This window comes from Lithobates pipiens, unplaced genomic scaffold (assembly GCF_037356315.1).
Source record: "Lithobates pipiens isolate NorthernLeopardFrog02 unplaced genomic scaffold, aLitPip1_a1.2 Scaffold_16, whole genome shotgun sequence".
In the NCBI taxonomy this organism is placed as follows: domain Eukaryota; kingdom Metazoa; phylum Chordata; class Amphibia; order Anura; family Ranidae; genus Lithobates; species Lithobates pipiens.
Window position 1 is genome coordinate 265,418,464 of NW_027507748.1, and position 26,838 is coordinate 265,445,301.

The following is a 26,838-nucleotide window of genomic DNA, read 5'->3' on the forward strand; positions in this document are numbered from 1 at the left end:
CTGTCTCTGAAATATCCCTTACTGACATCCTTTTGGTCTAAAAATCTTAAGATTATGACATCCTTTTGGTCTAAAAATCTTGAGATTATAGCTGCTCCACCTCTCCTGTACTTTCTCAGGCAATAGAAGCAATAGGAACATATCTGTGTATACTGTGTGATTGTATACTGTGTGGCCCCATAATCTCTGATTGCCTGGGGGCCCCATAATCTCCTATTGCCCGGGAGCCCCATGAGTTGTCAATCCACCCCTGGTTACATCTACTGTACTTTATATATGTACAGGTTTCCCAGCATGCAATTCTACAAGCATCAAAAATCCAATAGTTAATTAGGAAATTAAGATAGTAAGCCAATATAAACATGATCACTTTAATTTCTTTTTTCATTTTTTTATTTCATATATTTCCACATCATAAAAATTGTTATCTTTAGGCTGCACCGTTTACCAGAAGATCATATTGATTTTCTCAGAAATAATAATAATAAACCTAAAGGCTGCCCAACCCATGTTAGCAGGGCAAACGTGCATTCTGCATGTTTTACATAATGATTTTTGTATGGAAGATTATGAACAACCAGCCTACCAGCATGTGAAGTCTGTAGGTCATAAACACACTAACACCACATGTAGATTTATAGTATATGCAAGAAACACTGCATGCATTTTTATTTAGCATTGAAGCCCTCAATGCTTCAATATTACTGTAGGTAAATATTGAATCCACTACGGAATAAAGTAAGCTATAGTTATTTTGGTATTCTTGTTTTTTAATGACACGTAGATTTTTAAAATTTATTAGAAAATTCAACAAATGCCTAAAATCATGAGACGTGAGACATATGTCAAGGATGTTAACAGGTTGGATCACCCCCTGGATTTTAATATCTTTGGTATGTCTTCATAATCTACTATAAATATTCAATCCACTGAGGATGTAATTTGAAGAATTAAAAATGAATAATGGTGTACTTCTGTTACATCTGTGGCATTTAGAGGTGATCTGGTATTTGGAGGTTACTGGTGGAGTCGCTTGGAGATGTAATAAACCAGGGGGTGAATTCATCTACTGGCATTTTCCTAGAAGTGAAATATAAATACTGGATGAATTGCTACCATAGCCCCCGTTCACACCAGTGCGGCTTTGAAAATGCACTACTTCAGCAATATTTCAGAGCCGCACATCAGTGCGATTTGCACTGCAGATTTCATTGCAGCTTACAACTTCATACAACAGATGTCTATGCAACTTGCAATTTGAACGGTTCCATTGCCGATAATGGGGTGTGACTTGTCATGTGCTTTGGAACTGTCGTATCGCATAACAAATCACATCGGTGTGAACGAGGGGGCTTAGAGAGTTAATTTATTGTTAGTAAACAAAACACATGTTTTCATCATATCCTAATAGGTCCAGACTGGGTTTACAGGCCAGTTTAATCATGGCGGGTGGTCCACATAGCAGAATAAAGGTGTCGTCAGCTGGAGGTGGTAGATGCTCTTGGATCATATTTGAATCAATGAAACCTTTACCGTATTCCCAATCTTAACGCAATCAAAGCAAAAGCAGACAATAGTGAATTAGTCATTGATAAGACTTGCAACGTAAAAAAAAAAAGTAAAATACACACATTTTCAGGCATGTGTTACTTCAGCGCAGATATCATTACTATGTTTGTAGCACTATGTTTACTGCACATCTAAAATGACTGCATTGCATTATGCATTTTTCCAGCTAACATATCCAACTTTGGACCTGACAACAAAACAGTAAAATGAATTTACTTTAAAGCAGTATTAAACCCAAAACCAAAAATGTAATACAGGTATATTGCAGCTTAAAACATAAAAAAAAGTCCCATTCACTATTGCACACCGTTCATGTGCAGGTGTGCTGTATTTATTTAACTTTGGTGCTTGATCTGAATGGTGCATATAGTGCCCCACATGGATGTTCACTAACCAAAATGATATGAACAACTATTGCTAGTATGGTCAAATGCGCTTGTGGGGCATGTCCCCTTTAAGTCCAGTGTCTCCTGTGCTAGATCTACTTGATGTTGACAACCCAATTTATAAAACTCAGAGGGAAATTGTAAGAGAAAACCCCCTGTTAAGCACTATATATGGTATTTAGAGGTGTTTAAATGATTGTTTAAATGATTGATAGTTGTGACTAGCGCCGTTGATTATCAATTAATAGCCAAATTGTGTTCTTACGGGTACACATTACAACTGAGGCTGTCATATATTTATATTCTTTTCTATTTTTGCATAAATCATTTTATTAATTCTAAACACAATTTACATCCTAGGTACTGAACCAACACATTGGTTTTCTATATTGCCACTTACCAGATGTGGTGGCTGCATTCATTTTCTTTTTTTAGACTTTTCTCCTATTTTTACCTGGTGATCTGACCAGTAACACACCTCCTGTATTAGAGTGCCTACACTCACTGTATGAAAGAGCAACAGTAGTAGTAGTGTTAGATGCAGAAGCAGATTTAAATACTCATAAAGTATTAGCAGAAATTAAGCTTATTTTTTTTAAGAGGTTACTGTAGCACCCTCAAGTGTGTGCTAGGAGTAGTGTAGGTTTTCTGTTAGAGTAGGTACATTTTAGTTAGCTCAGGGCTAAGCCTGAGCTGTGGAATCTGGGTCAGGTTTTAGTGAGTCAGGGCAGGATGGCTCATCCTGACAGCTCCTCTGTTGCCTCCCCCTGTTTCTGGGACATTGGAGAATGTTCTAAAGCTAGTGGGTAGAGGTTATGAGGAGCTGCCTGGAATATTTATGTGGCTTCAGCCATTCCCCAGTAGTGGGCTTGCAGGGGGCAGAGCTTACCTCATAAATAGGCCAGCATGGGTAGTCAGGTGGAAGATGGAGATACAGCGCTGAGGAGGCTGTCGTGTGTCCTCAGGGGTGTCCCCTAGTCTGGGGGGGGGTTTCCTGCCTTGACCTGGGGCTCAGGTGCTGGAAGGATCCTGCCATAATACACGGGAGGAAGCCCTTCTTGGAGGCACGGAGCAAGTGTTGACAGCGCGAGTAAATTAACACTGCTGGGGACTGACAAGGGGGGAGACTGCTACATGTAGCCAGTCTCTCTGAAGACAGCGATGTGCTTAAGAGTCCATTCACACAGGAGCAACTTTGGATCCGACTTGAAGTCATCCCAAGTGGCCTCAAGTCGCACAACATGATAAAATCAATGTAAGTGAATGAGAGTCGTCTTAATGTACACTACTGAAGTCTCTCCGACTTCAGAAAAGGTTCCTGTACTACTTCAATCCGACTTCTAGGCAACTTGTACCCATTGATTTCAATAGAAGTTGCCTCCAAGTCTGATCCCCTGTCTTAACTGAAGCAACTTTCCAGGAAGTAAAAATAGTTTTCTAGGCAAACCCCTCCCTCCCACAGAGCTGATTATTATGTGATTGGCCACTGGTAAAGTCTCCTCTCCTGGAAGCAACTTCAAGTTGCCTTGTAAGTTGCCTCAAGTCGTGCTGTGATTCATACTCAAGTCGTGTCCAAGTTGCCTCCCAAAGTCTCGCTCAAAGTCGTGTTGCCCCTGTGTGAACGGACCCTAAGTCTTCATCCTTCACCGGGAGATCTCCTGAGAATCAGCCGGGTAGGCTGGAGAAAAGTCAGTGTGTAGAACTGGTGTGGAGAGTTAGCCTGGAGGACTAGAAAAAGGGGCAGCTGCAGCCTCTGATTGATTAATAGCTAATCCTGAGGTTTTCTGTATGTAGCCCCTTAAATCCCATCTTAGATCACAAATAAATGATTATTCCCATTACTTTCCACTTTCTATTACCAAAGGCTGTCAAATGCACTCAACTGTTTTTTTTTTTAAAGTGCTGAATGTTACTGGGAGAAAGGTCAGGATGACATCTAGCGGCCATTGATAGGAACTACATGATCTGGCTGCTATTTAAGATTACCACACTTACCCATCCTTGCTCTGAGGAAGCTAGCAACAATCAGCTAGCAAAATGTAGCGTAAGCGTGACGTCAGCACATCAGTGATGGAGGGATGGCTGTATCCCGCAGCATCAGCGATGTATGGCAGAGGCACAGTGACCCCTGGAAGTGCGCTTTGGAAGTGGAATCAATGCAGTTTAACAAACCTATAACCAATAACCTTCTTGCTGTGGTGTTCAGCCGCAACTCCAGAGGATTCATTGGGGTTGAACAGTGGATGGTAGCGGTGGTGAGATGATTTACACATTATTGACTGTCTTATGATATATACCCCCATGGAAATTATCTCTCTCTCCTCCCCGTCTCTGGTGTAATTTCCCACCATCATCCTCCCACTGTTGAACTTTCTCCTAAGAACTCTCCAACTCCAGGGTTTTCCTAATATGCTTGACAAAGATTATCAACAGGGTGTGTGACCCAAATTATCTGCAGTCAAAGCCCATAGCCATAGAGATCAGAGCATCATGACTGCTAGAAGTACCTGCATTTGTATATATCTTTTTAATTCAGCTGCAATGTTGAGTGGTCCCTGAATGTACGAGACACCTTTGCACATCTTATATCACGCCGGTGGACATGCACATCCAATTTATCTTTTATGAATTGATTAGTGCTATAATTAAATTAGTCATCGGTAGTATTTCAGATCGTTTTTGAAGTGTGGCTGCTTGGTGAATGGATGTGAGCCTCCCCCAGACAACTTTGTCTTTTTTAACCACTTGCTTATTGGGCACTTAAACCCCCTACTGCCCAGACCAATTTTCAGCATTCAGCGCTCTCACTTTTTGAATGACAATTGCGCGGTCATGTAACATTGTATCCAAATTTTTATCATTTTTTTCCCCCACAACTTGAGCTTTCTTTTGGTGGTATTCGATCACCTCTGTGTTTTGTATTTTTTGTTCAAAAAAAGAAAAGAAAAAAGACCGAAAAGTTTAAAAACAAAACAGTTTTATATTTTATTATAACATTTTGCGAACAGGTAATTTTTCTCCTTCATTGATGTACACTGATGAGGTTGCACTGATGGGCACTAATATGAGGCACTGGTGGGCACTGATGAGGCGGCACTGGTGAACACTGAGAGGTGGCACAGATGGGTGGCACTGAAGGGCATTGATAGTGATAGCACTGAGAGGTGGCACAGATAGATGGAACTGATAGGTGGCACTGATGAGTTGCAGTACTGGGCACTGGTAGGTGACACTGATAGGCAGCACTGCTAGATGGAACTGATGAGGCACTGATTGGCATCACTGGTGGGCATTGATAGGTGGCACTCTTGGGCATTGATAGTTGGCACTGATTGGTAGCACTGATATTAACTGGTGGGCACCAATTGATGGCACTGTGGGCACTAGCAGGCGGTACTGGTTGGCACATATGAGGCGGCTATGCCCCTTCCTCTTCGGGACCGATGTCTCTTCAACAGAAACCGGTGATCGGCTTTTTTTTCTCCTCACGCTGTCAGCATGAGGAGAAAAGAAAAAGGATTACCAACTTCTGTTTACATCACGGGATCAGCTGTCATTGGCTGACAGCTGATCATGTGGTAAGCGGCCGGGATTGATCACCCGAGTCTCATTGAGCGAGGAAAGGGGAGGATGTCTATTGACGGCCTCCCAGCAATGTAGGTCCCGTGCTATAGCTGTCATTCGGATAGGAAGAGGTATTTTTGGAAGATTTTTCACGTGATTTTTGTTGGTGTTTAATTACATGGCGCTTTTTCTATAAATAAATGCAATTTTATTCAACCGTGGTGCTCTGCTGAAGTGACTTTTCCTACTAAAGTGATTCCTTTCCTGCCTTTTTTTACAGGTGGGTTGTCCGCAGGGGCGGATCGGGGGGGGGGGAGCAACGGGGCAGTTGCTCCCCCCGAGAATAATGAGCGGGTGAGTCTGCGGTTGACTCAGCAATCATTCCGGTGGGCGGGCGTGTGATTGAGCGAGCAGGCAGGTGTTGTCAGGAAGCCGATCCCCTTCTGAATATGTGACTGAAGGGACATTGCATTGCGGCCATCTTGGTACTCCTGCACTCGTCCACAGTAAGCCTAGTGTTATAAGTCGGCAAGCGGACATCTTTATACACCCACCAGAGTCTTGCTTTTCACAGTTATTTATTAACAGTACTGTATTTAGTATAGTTCACTAAATAAGTTGAGTTTACTGTTAAAAATAACTGTGAAAAGCAAGACTCTGGTGGGTGTATAAAGATGTCCGCTTGCCCACTTCTAACTCTAGGCTTACTGCTAACAAGTGGGGGTGTACCAAGATGGCCGCAATGCAGCATCACTTTGGTTGCATATTCTGATGAGTAGCGGCTTTCTGACATGATCTCTCACCCTGCATCACCACAGCTCAGCTTGTGACAGAACACCGCCATCACTGTGCAGGCGTGGTCAGCAGAGAGATTACATTATCTCTCACTGCCCACTTGCCAGTGGGACACAACCACTGACAAGTGACAATCCGCATCTTGTGGCAGGTGACATTGGCAAGAGACAATCCGCATCTTGTGGCAGGCGACATTGGTAAGTGACAATCCACATCTGGTGGCAGGGGATGGGGCAAGTGACAATCTGCATTTGGTGGCAGCCAACAGTGGCAAGGCGATGGTGGCAAGTGACACACTCAGGGCTCCCACTGATTCTGCATTATGGTGAGTTGAACTATTTAATTTTATATTACAATGTAATAATAGAAATAATGCGCCTCAATCATCCTGACACCATATCAACCATGGCGCTGTGATGATTGAAGCGCCAACACCAGCCACTGCCCTAACAAATTGCCCGCAAATCTTTCTGGCAGTGCCCCTCCCGAGACTAGGCTCTGGATCCGCCCCTGGTTGTCCGTGCCTGAAGAGGTGGTGCTGGGATCAGTAGCCACAGTGGAGGAAGAGTACAGGCTGTTCACTGTATTTTTGCTACACAACAAAACGGGCTGAGTCTGGGTCTGTAAAGGGCTGCTGCTTAATTCTAACTGAGAGCCTATCAGATCAACTAAAAATGATTCAGCTGGAGCCAGCAAGCAAGTGTGTGCAGGAAGAAAGTAGAGGAGACTGTATATAGACTTTATATAGGAAGATATCCCTGAAGTTGTTGTTGAAGTCAAGTGGGCATCCCATAACCTCCCATCCCTATCCAAGTTATGAACCCCCCCAATAAATAACAAAAACAATGTCACGGACTGTTCTCTGATTCTGTAATGCCTATAAAAATTCGGTGTGCCTGGCTGTGCAGATGTGGGGCCTCTAAGTTCATCTGCAGCTCCTTAGGGGGTGTGCTACATTACAGTAACAGTTTTGTTTCTTTTAGCATAAAGGTTTTCATAAATAATTAAAAGCTGATTAATATAATGACCCCTGTCAGTGTAAATGGTTTGTCTCGACCGTCTAACAGTTACATCTGCAGGACAGCTTGTTCTGCTGAAAAAGATAGGCTTATTAGGTTAAAATAAAGGAAAAAAGCCTGAAAAAGAAAACAAATGCAGTCACCACATCCAAGACTTGGTCATATAATAATTGCAACATAATAAACGCTTTCTTTTGGGTTTACGACTGCTTTAATAAAATAGTGACTTTATCATTTTAGTATGCTTGAAGCAGTTTTACTTACCAACTCTTTATCAAATGTTAGCCAGTTATCTATTTGCTATTCTGGCCTGTGACATATACAGCAATTGCTGTAGCTAAAGCAGTAAAGACATCATTTGGTTCTGAGGGTCTCTGCTTAGCCAACTGGTTTATATCATTTTAGGCTCTCCAAGCAACAGGAAGTACCATTTCCCCTGCTGTACTCCATGCAATGTAAAATAACCATAACAATTCTACAAGACAGTAGTAGTTCAGTAATACAGGCACCTAAAAAAGACCCTTGCTTACCTTGAGGGGCATTTTCTACAGTAAACCAGAGGGTGAAGCGATCTGAGTGCTCTTTTTGCAAGTTGTCAAGATCATGCCGCAGTATTATGTCTTGTTCTGACTGAAAAGATAAATACATTGTTTTCAGCTTTCTGAATCTTGTACTGTAGCTACAGATTTTTGTCTCACTTAGAGCCCTTTCATACTAGTTTTAGCGGTGCTTTACCATCGGTTTAGAGGCGCTTTGAAGGGGTTAAAAGTAGAGGTCGACCGATATGGGTTTTTCTCTGGCCGATGCCGATATTTAGAAATCGCGGCGGCCGATGGCCGATATATGATGCCGATTTTTTTGGGCCGATATGTTAGGCCGATTTTTATTTATTTTTTCCCTTTTTTTTTTCCCCTTCATCTCATAAAATCTAAGTTGGACACCTTTCACACTGGGGCGTTTTTCAGGCGATTTTGAGCTAAAAATAGTGCTAAAAAAATTGCCTTCAAGACGGCTCCCCTGCAGTCTGTGTGAAAGCTTTCACAATGAGGAGATGCGCTGGCAGGACATAAAAAAAAAATCCTGCAAGCAGCATCTTTGGAGTGGTGTAAACCACTCCTCCACCACTCCTGCCCATTGAAATGAGTGGTCACCACTGCTGAAGCGCATGCAATGCGATTTTGCAGCAGTGCTTCACTGCCCTGCTAGCAGCCGAGCGGGGCTAAAATGACGGTAAATCGCTGCTAAAACTTGCAGCGTTTTACCGTCAACGCCTGCCCGATCCAGTGTGAAAGCAGCCTTAATAAGTGATGCAGAAAATTTCTTACACATTTATTAACCACTTGCAGACCGGACCATTTTGCTGGTCAAAGACCAGACCACTTTTTGCAATTCGGCACTGCGTCGCTTTAACTGACAATTGCGCGGTCGTGCGACGTGGCTCCCAAACAAAATTGACGTCCTTTTTTTCCCACAAATAGAGCTTTCTTTTGGTGGTATTTGATCACCTCTGCGATTTTTATTTTTTGCGCTATAAACAAAATAGAGCGACAATTTTGAAAAAAACGCGTTATTTTTTACTTTTTGTTATAATAAATATCCCCCAAAAATATATAAAAAAACATTTTATTTCCCTCAGTTTAGGCCGATACGTATTCTTCTGCATATTTTTGGTAAAAAAAAATCGCAATAAGCGATTATTGATTGGTTTGCGCAAAAGTTATAGCGTTTACAAAATAGGGATAGTTTTATAGCATTTTTATTAATAATTTTTTATTATTTTTTTTTTTACTAGTAATGGCGGCGATCTGCGATTTTTATTGTGACTGCGACATTGTGGGGGACCCATCGGACATTTTTGACACATTTTTGGGACCATTGTCATTTATACAGTAATCACTGCTATATAAATGCAGTGATTCCTGTGTAAATGACACTGGCAGTGAAAGGGTTAACCAGTGGGTGGCAGTGTAGGGGTTAAGTGTTCCTAGGGGTGTGTTACTAACTGTGGGGGGGTTGGGCTTTCATTTAGTGAACACTGATCTCTGCTCCAATCACATGGAGCAGAGATCAGCGTCACTAGTAGTGATGGACGAACTTCCGACGGGACGTTTCGCGAACGCGAAACGCGAACGGACACAAACGTTCGCGAAAACGACCGTTCGCCGCGGGCTCCATTGACTTCAATGGGAGGCGAATTTCGCAAACCTTTAGGTCGAATTTGCGGCCACGGGGTAATTATTAGGGGGTAGCACGTAGTCCCACCACCTGGACAATAGCATAATACATGTATGAGGTGAATTTGGGATCGATAACTACAAGCATTTTTTTTTTATTTGGGAAATTGTTCTGACAATTCAGGACTATGGAGCTAATGAAGGCAATGGAGGAGAGGGAAGGTCAGGGACCAGGGTAGGCAAACAAGAGGGTGCAGGAGATACAGAGCACTGACAGCAGCACCGTAATACAGAGCACTGACATCAGCACCGTGACATACAGCGCTGACAGCAGCTCCGTGACATACAGCGCTGACAGCAGCTCCGTGACATACAGCGCTGACAGCAGCTCCGTGACATACAGCGCTGACAGCAGCTCCGTGACATACAGCGCTGACAGCAGCTCCGTGACATACAGCGCTGACAGCAGCACCGTGACATACAGCGCTGACAGCAGCTCCGTGACATACAGCGCTGACAGCAGCTCCGTGACATACAGCGCTGACAGCAGCTCCGTGACATACAGCACTGACAGCAGCTCCGTGACATACAGCGCTGACAGCAGCTCCGTGACATACAGCGCTGACAGCAGCACCGTGACATACAGCGCTGACAGCAGCTCCGTGACATACAGCGCTGACAGCAGCTCCGTGACATACAGCGCTGACAGCAGCTCCGTGACATACAGCGCTGACAGCAGCTCCGTGACATACAGCGCTGACAGCAGCTCCGTGACATACAGCGCTGACAGCAGCTCCGTGACATACAGCGCTGACAGCAGCTCCGTGACATACAGCGCTGACAGCAGCTCCGTGACATACAGCGCTGACAGCAGCTCCGTGACATACAGCGCTGACAGCAGCTCCGTGACATACAGCGCTGACAGCAGCACCGTAAGCAGCCCCAGGAGGAAGTCAGCACAGCACAGGGATGGTGTGATCCCCTCATAATAAGAACCCCCAGGAGGAAGTCAGCACAGCACAGGGATGGTGGGAGCCCCTCATAATAAGAACACCCAGGAGGAAGTCAGCACAGCACAGGGATGGTGGGAACCCCTCATAATAAGCAGCCCCAGTAGAAATATGACACCGCTCAACCTCTTCAAAGAGGAGGGTAGGGGCATATAGTACGGTGTGCTTTTTTGGGTCAGGGAAGTGAGCCAAATGAATTAAGAAGGTCTGTGTGCTTGATTCCAAAAATTGTTTATAGACATATACATGGTCTACTGATCACATGTGTTGAATTCCTCCGAGATCCATGCCTCATTCATTTTTAGAAATGTGAGGTAGTTAACACTGTGGTGAGCTAGGCGAGTACGCTTATCGGTCACAATCCCCCCTGCTGCGCTGAACGTCCTTTCGGACAGGACACTGGATGAGGGGCAAGCCAACAGTTCGATTGCAAATTGGGCAAGCTCTGGCCAGAGGTCAAGCCTGCCCACCCAGTAGTCTAGGGGTTCATCACTCCTCAGAGCGTCCACATCGGCCGTTAACCCAATGTAGTCGGACACCTGACGGTCTAGGCGTTCCCTGATGCTGGATCCGGATGACACCTGTCGATGGGTCGGCTGAAAGAATGACCTCATATCCGAAGTCACCAACACATCTTCAAACCGGCCTCTTCTTGCAGGCGCTGTTGGATTGGTACCCGCAAATCCTTCTCTGGGAGTGGGAATTGCTCCTCTGCCAGCGCACGCAAAAGCAGAATGCAGCATTTCTCGAAGCAAGGCCTGGAAGTGCTGCATTCTGACAGCCCTCTGCGACGGCGGTAACATTTCCGCCATTTTGTGTTTGTACCGGGGGTCTAAGTACGTTGCCACCCAGTACTGGTCCTTGACCCTCATGCTTTTTATACGGGGGTCCCTATTAAAACACTGGAGCATGAAGGCCCCCATTTGCACTAAAGTGGAAGCGGTGTGGTGGCCTGGCTCCTGCTCATCATCCAGGATAATGTCGTCCTCTTCATTCTCCTCTCCCCATCCTCGCACAACAGGGATCCCAGAAAGGTTTAAAGCATGCTCTTCTTGCTCCTGCTCATCCGCCCCGGCACCATCCTCCTCTGACTCCTCATCAGACTCCTGTTGTTGACTTGTCTCAGATAGAGTAGCCCCCCCTGGGAATTCATCCAGCATTGCGACTTCCTCATCTTCCCGCTCCTGCTCCTCCACAGCCTGATCAATGACACGACGCAATGCACGCTCCAGAAAGAAGGCATAAGGTACCATGTCACTGATGGCGCCATGGCTGCGACTGACCAGTTTGGTGATCTCCTCAAATGGCCGCAGAAGTCTGCATGTGTCGCGCATGAGCAGCCACTGGCGCGGTGAAAAAAAACCCAGCTCCCCAGAACCGTTTCTTTCGCAGAGTTCATACAGGTAGACGTTAACTGCACGTTTCTGCTGGAGCAGCCTATCAAGCATATAGAAGGTTGAGTTCCATCGCGTCGGGCAATCGCAAATAAGACGTCTGACCGGCAGATGGTGTCGCCGCTGAATGTCAGCAAGGCGAGCCATGGCCGTGTAAGATCTTCTGAAATGGGCCGAGATTTTCCTTGCCTGCCGCAAGATGTCCTGGACCCCAGGGTATTTGACAAGGAATCGCTGCACGACCAAGTTTAAGACGTGTGCCATGCACGGCACGTGCGTGATTTTGCCCTGTTTCAATGCGCTAAGCAGATTGGCACCGTTGTCACACACCACTTTACCAACTGTCAAATTGAGCGGTGTTAGCCACTCATCTGCCTGTGAACGCAAAGCTGAAAGGAGTGCCGGGCCAGTGTGGCTCTTTGCTTCCAGGCACAACAGACGCAGCACGGCATGGCAACGTCTCACCTGGCATGTGGAATAGGTTCTGGGGAGCTTGGGCGGTGCAGTGGAAGAGACGCTAGCAGCGGAAAAGGAGGAGGCAGCTGAGGAGGAGAGGGAGGAGGATGGAGTAGGAGGAGGAGAAGAAGAGTCAGGCCTGCATGCAATCCGTGGCGGTAAAACCAAATCTACACGGGTGCCACGGGTTACATGCTTGACGGCCGTCAGAAGGTTCACCCAGTGGGCAGTAAAACTGATATACCTTCCCTGCCCGTGTTTGCTAGACCACGTGTCTGTGGTCAGATGTATCTTGGCACCGACACTGTGTGCCAGAGATACATTCACTTGCCGCTGAACATGGCCATATAGCTCTGGGATGCCCTTCTCTGAGAAATACTTCCTTCCTGGGACCTTCCATTGTGGTGTTCCAATGGCCACAAATTTGCGAAAGGCCTCCGAGTCCACCAGTTTATATGGCAGTAGTTGGCGGGCTATGAGTTCTGACAAGCCAGCCGCCAACCGTTGGGCAAGAGGGTTATCCGGCGTCATCATTTTTTTACGCTCAAACATTAGGCCCACGGAAGCCTGCCTTTTTGCAGAAAAATGTGAGCTTGGCGTGATGGAAGGTGGAGTGGAGGACAATTGTGAGGAGAGAGGAGAAGGAGAAGTAGAAGACGAGGCTGGACGGTGAGAGCCTGCAGTGTGGCTTTGTGTGTTCCGTTGCTCCCACTGGGCTCGGTGATGGCTGCTCATGTGCCTTCTTAAGGCGGTCGTCCCTAGGTGAGTATTGGGCTTACCGCGACTAACGCGTTGACTGCAAAGATTGCAGATGGCAACGCTATTGTCAGCAGCGGACACGTTAAAAAAAGCCCACACTGCGGAGCCATGTGCCGGTGTCCTGGGAGCGCCAGATGTGACCGTACATGGTCGATGACTCGCTCCTGATACATTTGCAGTCTGCTTTGTCCCTGCTGTGCAATGTAAGTCATTGCTGCTTCTCCTCCCTATCTGCTGGTCCATATCTCCCTCTGAACTCCCCTCCTCTTCCTCTCTTGTGGGCACCCACGTGACATCACTAGACACGTCATCATCAACGTCACCTTCCCCACCGCTATAAGTAGAGTAGGCAGCAACACCGGGGACCAACCTCCTCCTTGGGCTGATCTGGGTACTGGCGTCAGACTGCTGAGTAGCGCTTGTTGCTACCTCCTCTTCCTGATCCAATACCAAGAGTGGCTGCGCATCAGAAATGTCCTCTTGATATGGATCGGAAAATAATTCCAGTGACTCAAGCGGAAGGTATGTGGTGGTGGTGGTGGTGGTCGTGTTGTTGGTGGTAGTGTCTTTGGGGGTGCACATAGCAGAGAGTGAAGAAGAGGGTGCAGATCGAGAGGATGAGGAGGGTGCAGAAGAGTAAGGCTGAGCGAGCCACTCAACCAAGTCTGGTGCATCCTTTAAAGTAATTGAACGCACCTTCTGCAACTTCCCACTTTGGCTCAAGCCTGTTGCTCCTGCCCTACCCCTACCACCCCTGCGGAAGGGCCTGCCTCTTCCTCTGCATGTCATTTTTTAAATGACCCTGTGACAAAACTCTTAGTCCCTATACCGCTGAAGGACTGCTGCAGTATAGGTGAGCGGTCAGCAGTGGTGCACGTCAACCCTATCTATTGTGGACCTATAGCGGTCCTTACAGAACAGCAGACTGTACCGCACTCAAGCCTATGTACCGTAGCACCCTATACCAAGTTACCAGTCCTTATAAGAACTTTTGTGGACCAAGCAGGTTGTGTATTAGTGTTTAGCAGACTGTACGTCAGTCCCTATACCGCTGAAGGACTGCTGCAGTATAGGGCAGCGGTCAGCAGTGGTGCACGTCAACCCTATCTATTGTGGACCGATAGCGGTCCTTACAGAACAGCAGACTGTACCGCACTCAAGCCTATGTACCGTAGCACCCTATACCAAGTTACCAGTCCTTATAAGAACTTTTGTGGACCAAGCAGGTTGTGTATTAGTGTTTAGCAGACTGTACGTCAGTCCCTATACCGCTGAAGGACTGCTGCAGTATAGGGCAGCGGTCAGCAGTGGTGCACGTCAACCCTATCTATTGTGGACCGATAGCGGTCCTTACAGAACAGCAGACTGTACCGCACTCAAGCCTATGTACCGTAGCACCCTATACCAAGTTACCAGTCCTTATAAGAACTTTTGTGGAACAAGCAGGTTGTGTGTTAGTGATTAGCAGACTGTACGTCAGTCCCTATACCGCTGAAGGACTGCTGCAGTATAGGTGAGCGGTCAGCAGTGGTGCACGTCAACCCTATCTATTGTGGACCGATAGCGGTCCTTACAGAACAGCAGACTGTACCGCACTCAAGCCTATGTACCGTAGCACCCTATACCAAGTTACCAGTCCTTATAAGAACTTTTGTGGACCAAGCAGGTTGTGTATTAGTGTTTAGCAGACTGTACGTCAGTCCCTATACCGCTGAAGGACTGCTGCAGTATAGGGCAGCGGTCAGCAGTGGTGCACGTCAACCCTATCTATTGTGGACCGATAGCGGTCCTTACAGAACAGCAGACTGTACCGCACTCAAGCCTATGTACCGTAGCACCCTATACCAAGTTACCAGTCCTTATAAGAACTTTTGTGGAACAAGCAGGTTGTGTGTTAGTGATTAGCAGACTGTACGTCAGTCCCTATACCGCTGAAGGACTGCTGCAGTATAGGTGAGCGGTCAGCAGTGGTGCACGTCAACCCTATCTATTGTGGACCGATAGCGGTCCTTACAGAACAGCAGACTGTACCGCACTCAAGCCTATGTACCGTAGCACCCTATACCAAGTTACCAGTCCTTATAAGAACTTTTGTGGACCAAGCAGGTTGTGTATTAGTGTTTAGCAGACTGTACGTCAGTCCCTATACCGCTGAAGGACTGCTGCAGTATAGGGCAGCGGTCAGCAGTGGTGCACGTCAACCCTATCTATTGTGGACCGATAGCGGTCCTTACAGAACAGCAGACTGTACCGCACTCAAGCCTATGTACCGTAGCACCCTATACCAAGTTACCAGTCCTTATAAGAACTTTTGTGGACCAAGCAGGTTGTGTGTTAGTGTTTAGCAGACTGTACGTCAGTCCCTATACCGCTGAAGGACTGCTGCAGTATAGGGCAGCGGTCAGCAGTGGTGCACGTCAACCCTATCTATTGTGGACCGATAGCGGTCCTTACAGAACAGCAGACTGTACCGCACTCAAGCCTATGTACCGTAGCACCCTATACCAAGTTACCAGTCCTTATAAGAACTTTTGTGGAACAAGCAGGTTGTGTGTTAGTGATTAGCAGACTGTACGTCAGTCCCTATACCGCTGAAGGACTGCTGCAGTATAGGTGAGCGGTCAGCAGTGGTGCACGTCAACCCTATCTATTGTGGACCGATAGCGGTCCTTACAGAACAGCAGACTGTACCGCACTCAAGCCTATGTACCGTAGCACCCTATACCAAGTTACCAGTCCTTATAAGAACTTTTGTGGACCAAGCAGGTTGTGTATTAGTGTTTAGCAGACTGTACGTCAGTCCCTATACCGCTGAAGGACTGCTGCAGTATAGGGCAGCGGTCAGCAGTGGTGCACGTCAACCCTATCTATTGTGGACCGATAGCGGTCCTTACAGAACAGCAGACTGTACCGCACTCAAGCCTATGTACCGTAGCACCCTATACCAAGTTACCAGTCCTTATAAGAACTTTTGTGGACCAAGCAGGTTGTGTATTAGTGTTTAGCAGACTGTACGTCAGTCCCTATACCGCTGAAGGACTGCTGCAGTATAGGGCAGCGGTCAGCAGTGGTGCACGTCAACCCTATCTATTGTGGACCGATAGCGGTCCTTACAGAACAGCAGACTGTACCGCACTCAAGCCTATGTACCGTAGCACCCTATACCAAGTTACCAGTCCTTATAAGAACTTTTGTGGAACAAGCAGGTTGTGTGTTAGTGATTAGCAGACTGTACGTCAGTCCCTATACCGCTGAAGGACTGCTGCAGTATAGGGCAGCGGTCAGCAGTGGTGCACGTCAACCCTATCTATTGTGGACCGATAGCGGTCCTTACAGAACAGCAGACTGTACCGCACTCAAGCCTATGTACCGTAGCACCCTATACCAAGTTACCAGTCCTTATAAGAACTTTTGTGGAACAAGTGAGTTGTGAATGTTTAGCAGACTGCAGCAGAAGGGCAGCAGTCAAGTATAATATCCTTTCTATATTTGGAAGAAAGAATATTATACATGTACAAGCCTATTACTGTACCACTGATACCAGTCCTGAAAAGAACCTTTGTGGAACTAATAATAACAGCAAGTCTTTAAAATTACCCTCACTGCCTGACAACACTGCTTCCTTCCTGTCCCTATACAAATTGGCAAAAAAAGAGAACGATTAGTGGTTACTGGAACAGCTCTTTTGTGGACCTTGATAGTAACAGCTAATGATGATGATGATGATGATGATGATGAAAGACTAATCTGGCTGTCCCTGTAGCATACACCGTCCTTTCCCTTTCTCTAAACTAACAAAAGACACTCAGGCTGCTGCAAGAATCAGCAGCACAGCAAACCTATCAACACCTAACACCTATACCAGTCCTGAAAAGAACTTTTGTGTACCAAATAGCTAGTGGTTTATCTCTCCCTACTCCACACAGGAACCTGTCCCTATCTTAACAGAAGAAAGAATGTAAAATGGCCACCGGATCGGGTGTATTTATAGGTTAGGGGGAATGTACAAGTGTCCATGTGCTGTCATGTCTCAATTGGCTGTCCTGTATCACATGATAAACGTGTCACCAAAGGTTAAAGTTCTTGTATACATTAAACACGTAAGTCCGCCGCGGCGAACGACGGAAAAAGGCGTTCGAACGTGCGGACCGCGAATGTCGGAAATTCGCCGCGAAACGACCGCCGGGCGAACCGTTCGGCCATCACTAGTCACTAGTTGCTAGGCAGAATGGAGAAATGTTGTTTATACAGCATTTCCTCCATTCGGCGCTCCGTGAGACGATCGCGGGGATGCCCGTGGCGATCGAGTCCGCGGGTCCCACGACCGGACTCACGGGGGTCCCGACCAGCGCGGGAGCGCGCCGCCGGCGGCGCGCTCCCGATGGCAGGGCGGCATCGAATATTGGACGTACCTGTACGCCAATATGCCTGCCCGTGCCATTCTGTCGACGTACATCGTCGTGCGCTGGTTGGGAAGTGGTTAAACAAAACAAACCTCCAATCAATTCACTTGTATGTATAATTTAGATTAAAAAAAAACAAAAAACAATTTATTAAATACACAAAAACAGGTACTCAAAACTTTTGGACAAAAAAAAAACGGACCCTAGGGTCTCTGCTAAAAAAATATATATAATTTTTGGGGGTTCTGAGTGATTTTCTAGCAGAAAATACTGGATTTTTACTTGTAAGCAACAAGTGTCAGAAAAGATTTAGTCTTTAAATGGTTAAACTGAGAACTTCTACACAGGGAGTTCAGCCCATTGAAGAAGAAACATTGTATCTCTCTGATCTTTTCTTGGCAGCCTGCCCAGAGAGGAGGAAAGTCCTTCACTGATGTCTTCAGGTAACTTACATTGACTTCTATTACAGAAGTCTTTTGCAAGTCGCACTGAACATGTAATCGGCTTTTTTATCAGCACAATCGGCCGATGCCGATTAATTAAAAAATGCCAAATATATATATATATATATCGGTCGACCTCTAGTTAAAAGCACCCGCAAAGTGCCACCGCCGAGACGCTTAGCAGGCGCTTCGGCAGTGCTGCCCATTGATTTCAATGGGCAGGGGTGCTTTAGGAGCGGCGTATACACCGCTCCTAAAGCATCTCGAAGATGCTGCTTGCAGGACTTTTTTTGACGTCCTGCCAGCGCATCGCCCTAGTGTGAAAGCGCTCTGGCTTTCACACTAGGATTGCAGACGAGGCATTTTTTCAGGCTCTTTACAGGCGCTGTTTATAGCTCCTGTAAATTAAAGTGCCTGAAAAGGCCTTCAGTGTGAAAGGGGTCTTAAAGTGAAACTTTAGTTAGAAAATTAAAGAGGAAGTAAACCCTGAGGAGTTTACTTCCTCTTTCATTCCCTGCAAAGGCAAAGCATAATGGACTACTATGCATCGCATAGTAGTCCATTATGTGTCACTTACCTGACACAGGAGCCGCTGTCCCCTGTAGTCCGCCGCATCCTTCTTCTTGGTGGAGTCCCGCAGCTCCGCCGCTGTCATTCGGCACGGGAGCCGACACGCGCGGCAGCTCCGTCGTTGAGAATGCCGCGCTCAGTCCGCCTGCGCCGTAGACAGCGGTGCCTGTTTTCGGCCAAATATCTCCTAAACCATATAGGTTTAGGAGATGTTTCTTGATATTTCTTGATATTTCTTGCCTTAATCTAGGCTTACCTGTAGGTCAAAGTGGTTTGTAAGGGTTTACAACCACTTTAAGGCCTGCTAGTTCACTTCAGGCTGGTCCCTTTTGCATGTATATCTATGTAAAACATTAAATAAAAGTGCCTATACTGTATACAATCCAGTAATACTTAGTTTCACACTGCTCTGCACATGTTCAGTTGGTCTCTATTTTTAGGCACTGTCCTGAAATTGTTTAGGCCGAACTGCTGACAGCCTAAAAGTTTACCAGGGGCTTTGGGATTCATCAAAATGGCAGCCTCCAGCAAGAAGAAACAGGAAGAATGCTGGAGGCAATTTACAGCACACACTCATTTTGGTAGCATAATTATTAATGTGAAATGTATGTTTCTTGCTAAAAAACATTCTTTTTTTTTTTTATCACGTTGTTAAGAGTAAAGTTCCACTTTAAATATTTAAAGAGGGAGTCCACTAGAAAAAAAATATTAAAAGCCAGCAGCTATAAATACTACAGCTGCTGACTTTTAATAAATGGACACTCACCTGTCCCAGGGTCCAGCGATGTCGGCAGCCGAGGCCCCCTCTCCCCTGAAAGGTGCCAACTGTGACACCAGAGGGGGGGAGGGTTCCGATGAGCGGAAGTTCCACTTTAGGGTGGAACTCCGCTTTAAAGCTCAATTCCAGCCAAAACTTGTTTTTATGTTTTGGAAGGAGTTGGTAATAGGTTATTATCCCTGACAGGTGTTTGGTCATTGGCCCCCATTGGGGTTTCAGTAGGATTACTTAAAGCGGAGTTCCACAAAAATTAAAAGCCAGTAGCTACAAATACTGCAGCTGCTGACTCCCGGACACTTACCTGTCCCAGGGTTCAGCAATGCAGGGGATCGAAGTCCCACTCGTCTCCCCCTCCGCTCGGTGGCGCCGGTATTGTAACTGTGGACGCCCGACTGTGGCTTCACAGCCGGGAAAACACTGTGCATGCGCAAGCGGCGCAGCATGCCGTGATTGGCCGCGCAATCATCTGGGACCTGTGACGTGTTCCAGATGATTGATAAGAGAGAGGCGGCAGAGCTGATCTCCCTTCCTACACCGAGGGAAGTGATGTCAAGGCGTTGGAGGCAGACTACGAGGGACCCCCTAGAAACAGGAATGAGCAGGTGAGTTAAAAAAAAAAAATTCTCCAAATGTTTTATTTTTTATTTTTTTATGCACATAAATTAATTTTTTTTGGGTGGAACTCCACTTAAAGTAAAAATATAATTTCTTTTACTCGAATGTCATCTTCACATGGATGCAAGTGTAAACCCTGCACCACAATACAGAAGTAATAACACAGACTCCCTCTCTGTTTAATCCAAATTGAATCTGGTATTGCCTCAAAACCATAAAATACAGTGACTCTGTGTGAGAACCGTTATACAGTGCCTTAAAAAGTATTCATAAAATTTCCCACATTTTGACATATTACAACCAAAAACTTAAATGTATTTTATTGGAAGTTAATGTGATAGACCAACACTAAGTGGCACATAATTGTGAAGTGTTCTGCTGGAAGGTGAACCTCCGCCACCGGTCTCGTCTTTTGCAGACTCTAACAGGTTTTCTTCTAAGATTGCTCTGTATTTGGCTCCATCCATCGTTCCATCAACTGTGACCAGCTTCCCTGTCCCTGCTGAAGAAAAGCATCCCCACAACATGATGCTGCCACCACCATGTTTCACAGTGGCAAAGGTGTGTTCAGGGTGATGTGCAGTGTAATGTAATGCCACGCACGCACAAGTGGAATTCCTGTCTGAAAAATCTTGGATGGTTTTTCCGACGGAATTCTGCTCAAGCTTGGCTTGTATACACACGGTCACACAAAAGTTTGCTGAACTTTCGACCGTCAAGAGCACGGTGATGTACAACGCTATAAGGAGTCGAGAAAATTAAGTTCAATGCTTCCGAGCATGCGTCGAATTGTTTCCGAGCATGCGTAGGAATTTTGCGTGTCGGAATTGGTACAGATGATCGGAATTTACGATCGGAACTTTTTCCGACTGAAAAATTTAAAACATGCTCTCAATCTTTTGCTGGCTGGAATTCCGCCAGCAAAAGTCCGATGGGGCATACACAGTTGCATTTTCGGACCAAAAGCTCTCATCTGACTTTTGCTGTCGGAATTTCCACTTGTGTGTATGGGGCATTCGTTTTCCACCACACATAGTGTTTTGCTATTAGACCAAAAAGTTAAATTTTGGTCTCATCTGACCAGACACCTTCTTCCACATGTTTGTGTGACCCCCACATGGCTTCTCGCAAACTGCAAACTGGACTTCTTATGGCTTTCTTTCAACAATGGCTTTCTTCTTGTCACTCTTCCATAAAGACCAGATTTGTGGAGTGCACGACTAATAGTTGCCCCGTGGACAGATTCTCCCACCTGAGCTGTGGATCTCTGCAGCTCCTCCATGAGTTACCATTGGCCTCTTTGCTGCTTCTCTGATTAATCTTCTCCTTACCCGCCTTTCAGTTTAGGTGGAAGGCCATGTCTTGGTAGGTTTGCAGTTGTGCCATATTCTTTCCCCAAAAATTTTGAAACCCATTAATCATTTTCCTTCCACTTCCCAACTATTTACCAAAATACATTTATGCTTTTGGGTGTAACGTGAGAAAATGTGGAAAATTTCAAGGGGCATGAATACTTTTTCAAGGCACTGTATTTAATGGTTGTACTTGATTGCTATTAACAACAGTTCCCCAGATCACATTTTAGTGTTCGATAGATTGTTTTTATATTTTTTTTCTTTTCAATATATTGGAACATTGACAGAGTGACACTTTAATAATGCCTTTGTGTTACATAAAGCATGTTTCTCATGAATTAATCCTGAATTGATCTCCAGACTGGAATTCATATTGTATATTACAGAATATGCTTAGTTTCTTGCATAAAAGCCCCCACATTTTTAGAGTTAGTACCTATCACCATGTACCAGAAAATAACCTTTTTGTTTTACTATATCATCATACAATAATACATTCCTATAATAAGCATAACAATTAACCAAAAAATCACCCTACATCTTAAAACTAGTGCTATATGCTATATGCCTGTGTTTCACTGATTGGAGATATTGATGCTGTTATTAGTTATTGCTATGGCTAAAGATTCAACTAGGGAGCAACAAGGTCTACACTACTGGTTTGCCTTTGCTGTGGAGAAGGAGCATCGGAGTACAAAGTATCCTGATGGAGCAAAAGGTTGGACCTTTTCCTGCTTTAGCCTCTGGCAACAACTGTCACAATAGAAAAAATAAATGTGTAGCGCTATGATAAAAGTATAAAATTATACAGATCAAAGAAGAAAACTATTCCTTAGACCCCTTTCACACCAGAGCCTTTTGCAGGCGCTATAGCGTTAGAAATAGCGCCTGCAATCCGCCCTAAAGAAGATGCACCATTATGTGTAGTGTCAAATCCGGCGGTAAAACACCGCTAAAAATAGCGGCGTTTTACTGCCCACGCTCTGGGCGGTGTGGTGTGAAAGGGGTCTTAATAATAGTTAAACATAAGGACCAGAAACTTTTTCCAAAGGTGTACATAAAGTATAAATAAACTAATATATATATGAAAATATATAAAGTGAAAATCTATATTAAAAAAATGGAAAAAAACTATTAACCACTTGCCGCCCGTCATATAGCAAAATGACGGTGGCAACGTGGTTTTAATATTCTGACCGGACGTCATATGACGTGATCAGGATATTAAGCCGCTGCACGCCCCCGGGGGCACACATCGCGGCGATCGTTGTTGCGGTGTGTCAGTCTGACACCCTGCAACTACTATCTTGGTAAAGAGTCTCCGGCGGAGACTCTTTACCACGTGATCAGCCGTGTCCAATCACAGCTGATCACAGTGGAAATAGGAAGAGCCGGTGATCGGCTTTTCCTCACTCGCGCCTGTCAGATGCGAGTAGAGGAGAGCCGATCGGCTGCTCCTCTGACAGGGGGGGTCTGTGCTGATCGATTATCAGTACAGCGCCCCCGAGGATGCCCACACTGGACCACCAGGGATGCCCAGCACCAGGTATGCCCCCCTAGACCACCAGGGATGCCAGTCAGGGCCCATAATGAATGCCAATCAGGGCCCATAATGGATGCCAATCAGTGCCCACAATGGGCATCACTGATTGGCATGCATTATTGTTTGGCACTGATTGGCATCCATTCCTACAATACTTTATATTACAATGCCGCCTATCAGTGCCTATCCATGCCACCTATCAGTGCCCATCCTAGCCACCTATCAGTGCCCATCCATGCCCATCCGTGCCGCCTATCCATGCCCATCCGTGCCGCCTATCCATGCCGCCTATCCATGCCGCCTATCCATGCCCATCCGTGCCGCCTATCCATGCCCATCCATGCTGCCTATCCATGCTCATTTGTGCCACCTATCCATGCTGCCCATCCATGCCAATCTGTGCCACCTATCCATGACAATCCGTGCCACCTATCAGTGCCTATTTGTGCCACCTATCAGTGTCTATCTGTGTCGCATATCAGTGCCACCTATCAGTGCGCCTATCAGTGCCACTTCATTGGTGCCACCTCATCGGTGCCCATCAGTGCCGCCTTATCAGTGCCCACCACTGCAGCCCCATCAGTGCCCATAAGTGAAGGAGAAAACTTACTTATTTACAAAATTGTGTAACTGAAACAAAAAAACATGTTTTTTTTTTCAAGATTTTTGGTCTTTTTTTATTTGTTTAGCAGAAAATAAAAATCCCAGAGGGGATCTAATACCACCAAAAGAAATCTCTATTTGTGGGAACAAAATGATAAAAATTTAGTTTGCGTACAATGTAGCATGACCGCGCAATTGTCATTCAAAGTGCGACAGCGCTGAAAGCTCAAAATTGGTCTGGGCAGGAAGGTGTATAAGTGCCCTGTATTGAAGTGGTTAAACAAGTGCTTGTGCCAAACAAAAATATAATGTCCAATGGTGAATAAGTAGAGAAGTCAATTTTCCAAAGGTTGCTTTCAAAGGCTACGTACTCTTCTAATGTGCAACACCGCCATCACCGTGAGAATAGAGGGGGCTTACCAGAGGACTTGGACTTGGTGAGACGTACGTCACCCAAGTCTTGTAGGCTTTGTATATGGAATCTCTCCACTGGGATCTCTCCAATATTATGGATATTCCTTTATCTGAGCTTTTAGGGCCACATCAAGTTGGATAAACAGAATGTCACTGTCCAATGTGAGATGGAATGATGATCTCGTACATGGAACCATAAAAGTAAAAACCCAACATAGCGTAATATTGTCACGTAGAAAAAAATGTTTTAATTAAAAATTTGAAGAAAACTCAAATTTTCTAGGTATCAACAAGCGACATGTACAAGAACACAGAGATAGCGGTAGCTGCAGAGGAATCCACCCGACGCGTTTCGGCTAAAACTGCGTCATCTCACCCCAGGTAATGGCTTTTTAGCTGAAACGTGTCGGTGGATTCCTCTGCAGATACCGCTATCTCTGTGTTATTGTACATGTTGCTTGTTGATACTTACAAAATTTGAGTTTTCGTCTATTTTTTAATTAAAAATTTTTTTTTCTACATGACAATATTACGCTATGTTGGGTTTTTACTTTTATGGTTCCATGTACGAGATCATCATTCCATCTTACATTTGACAGTAAAGCTCCATACACACTATCAGTTTTTCTGCAGAGTTTTTCCTTCAGGTTTACCAAAACCATGTAGTGCGAGGGCCGGCCTGATTGCATACGAATTGAAACGCCTAAGGTTTGACCTCATATTATATGGTTTTGGTAAATCTGAAGGAAAAACTCTGTTTATCCAACTTGATGTGGCCCTACAAGCTCAGATAAAGGAATATCCATAATATTGGAGAGATCCCAGTGGAGACTTGGGTGACGTACGTCTCACCAAGTCCAAGTCCTCTGGTATGCCCCCTCTTATATTTTTGAGATTTGTTTGGCACAAGCACTTGTTTAATAATTTTTTCCTATTTTTTTTATATAGATTTTCACTTTATATATTTTCATATATATATTAGTTTATTTATACTTTATGTACACCTTTGGAAAAAGTTTCTGGTCCTTATGTTTAACTATTATTAAGGAATAGTTTTCTTCTTTGATCTGTATAATTTTATACTTTTATCATAGCGCTACACATTTATTTTTTCTGTTATTCACGCTTTTTTTGTCTAGAAGCTGTGTTGGCGGCTTGATAAAGTTTATCGTCACAGAGCAGTATTTTGAATCACAACAACTGTCACAATTCCTTGTTCTTGCATCATGCAATCCAGGTAAGCAGGGCCGCTGATAGAAATCATGGGGCCCGTACAGAATACCTGATGGGGCCCCCTTAAGCCCCACCCCTGGTCCCTCCTTCAGCCCCAACCCCGGTCCCACCCCTATGCAGAGAGGCTAAGGTATACAAAGAGGCTAGGGTATACGTAGTGTATTTGCCCTGCACCTGCCAGCCCTGGATCACCACGTGATCTGGTTGCAGTGCATGTTAAAAAGTAGTGTATACACTCCATTGATGCATTGCAATGTTAGCCCTTTCAAAATGAATGAGCTTGAAATTGCACTGCACAGACCCACATGTGAATTGCACAGGAACGCACAGTGCGTTGCTGTGTGATTCAGCTCTAGGCATGGTGTGATCCACTTATCTAAAAATTTAGATATTAGAAATAGTAAAAAGTGGGGTTTACTGACCTTGATGACATCTCCTTTTTCATGTAGCTTCTGTGAGAAATTGGGCAGTGCAGTTTAAAACCCAATTTCTCACAGTCAGGACAGCTGTGCTACACGAAAAGGCAGACATTAGACTTTACATTGCAGTTAATGTGACTGGGCTAACCTGCAGTCCCCCGAGAATCCAGATCCACTGCCACCAAAATGCAGCTCATGTGTGCACACCAGACAAACCTGGGAGTGATCATCCTCGAAGCTGGCCACACCCCCTCCCGCCCACTCAAACTACAGGATCTCACAGTCAGGCTCTGCCTCTCAGCCTCTGAGATGTTTAGCCTGAAGTGAGTGCTCATTGAGAGCAGCTGAACAGCTGCTGAGGGAGGAGCGGAGGAGGGCGGAGTTGGAGAAAGACTTTTTTTTTCTTCTGCAATCTATTCAGATTGCTTGGGCCCTCCTAGTGGCAGGGCCCGGTATAACAGGGCCAGTTGTACTGGCTTATCAGCGGTCCTGCAGGTAAGGATTATATCCATCCATTTACTTATCTAGTCAAGTACTCACTTTATTGGCAAATAGTAAGAAACATTTTGTTTCATCTTCTGGGTCTTTTAGTATTGTTTGAATTAACTGCAGCATTGGAGTCAAGCCTGAAAAGTGATAAAACACAGTTAAAAAACCTAAACAAAAACATTTCATTGGAAACTTATGATTGATTATGTATATAAATCTGTTCTTCTGTGCAAACATCATATACAACCCCAATTCCCAAAAAGTTGGAACACTGTGTAAAATCTACATAAAAACTAATCACATACACCCATATTTTATTTATAATAGAAAATAGAAAACATATCAAATGTTTAAACTGAGAAAATGTACCTTTAAAAAAAAAGAATAGAGAATTTTTAAATTGATGGCAGCAACATGTCTCAAAAATATTGGGACAGGTCAACAAAAGGCTGCCAACATAAGTGGCATACTAACAAAATTTTGCAATTAGGTTAATTGGCAACAGGTCAGTAACATGATTGGATATAAAAAGAGCAGAATGATTCTGTGATGGACATCACTGCATGGGCTTAGGAATACTTCCAAAAATCACTGTCTGTTTATATAGTGCGCCAGGTGCTTAACTGGCCTGCCTCTAGACCTTTCACCAATTGAAAATGTTTGGCGCATCCTAAAAGGAAAAAGAGGACAAAAAAGAGTTGCAGAGGAAAACAGAGTAAATTTACATGTATGCTATATCTCCTGTCTTACAGATTCCCCATTAAAAGCTGTCAGTTAGCCGCCCCTGGCTTGTTTGGCCCTGGCTTTTCCCCCTTCCCTTTGAAAAAGTTGGGTCCCAGGAGAGGTG

At 45.1% G+C, this 26,838-nt stretch overlaps 1 protein-coding gene across 1 annotated transcript in view; it reads right to left on the reverse strand.

The window, feature by feature from the left end:
- Positions 1-435: 435 nt before the first annotated feature.
- The window catches only part of LOC143984335 (NADH-cytochrome b5 reductase 1-like), a 113,581-nt gene continuing 87,178 nt past the window's right edge, over positions 436-26,838 (reverse strand). Inside the window, exons 6-8 of the mRNA XM_077484574.1 lie at positions 26,043-26,128; positions 7,864-7,963; positions 436-1,545 (exon numbers count right to left, since the gene is read on the reverse strand). Coding sequence (XP_077340700.1) covers positions 1,373-1,545; positions 7,864-7,963; positions 26,043-26,128 — 359 coding nt within the window. The 3' untranslated portion in view covers positions 436-1,372. The remainder of the gene's footprint in view (positions 1,546-7,863; positions 7,964-26,042; positions 26,129-26,838) is intronic.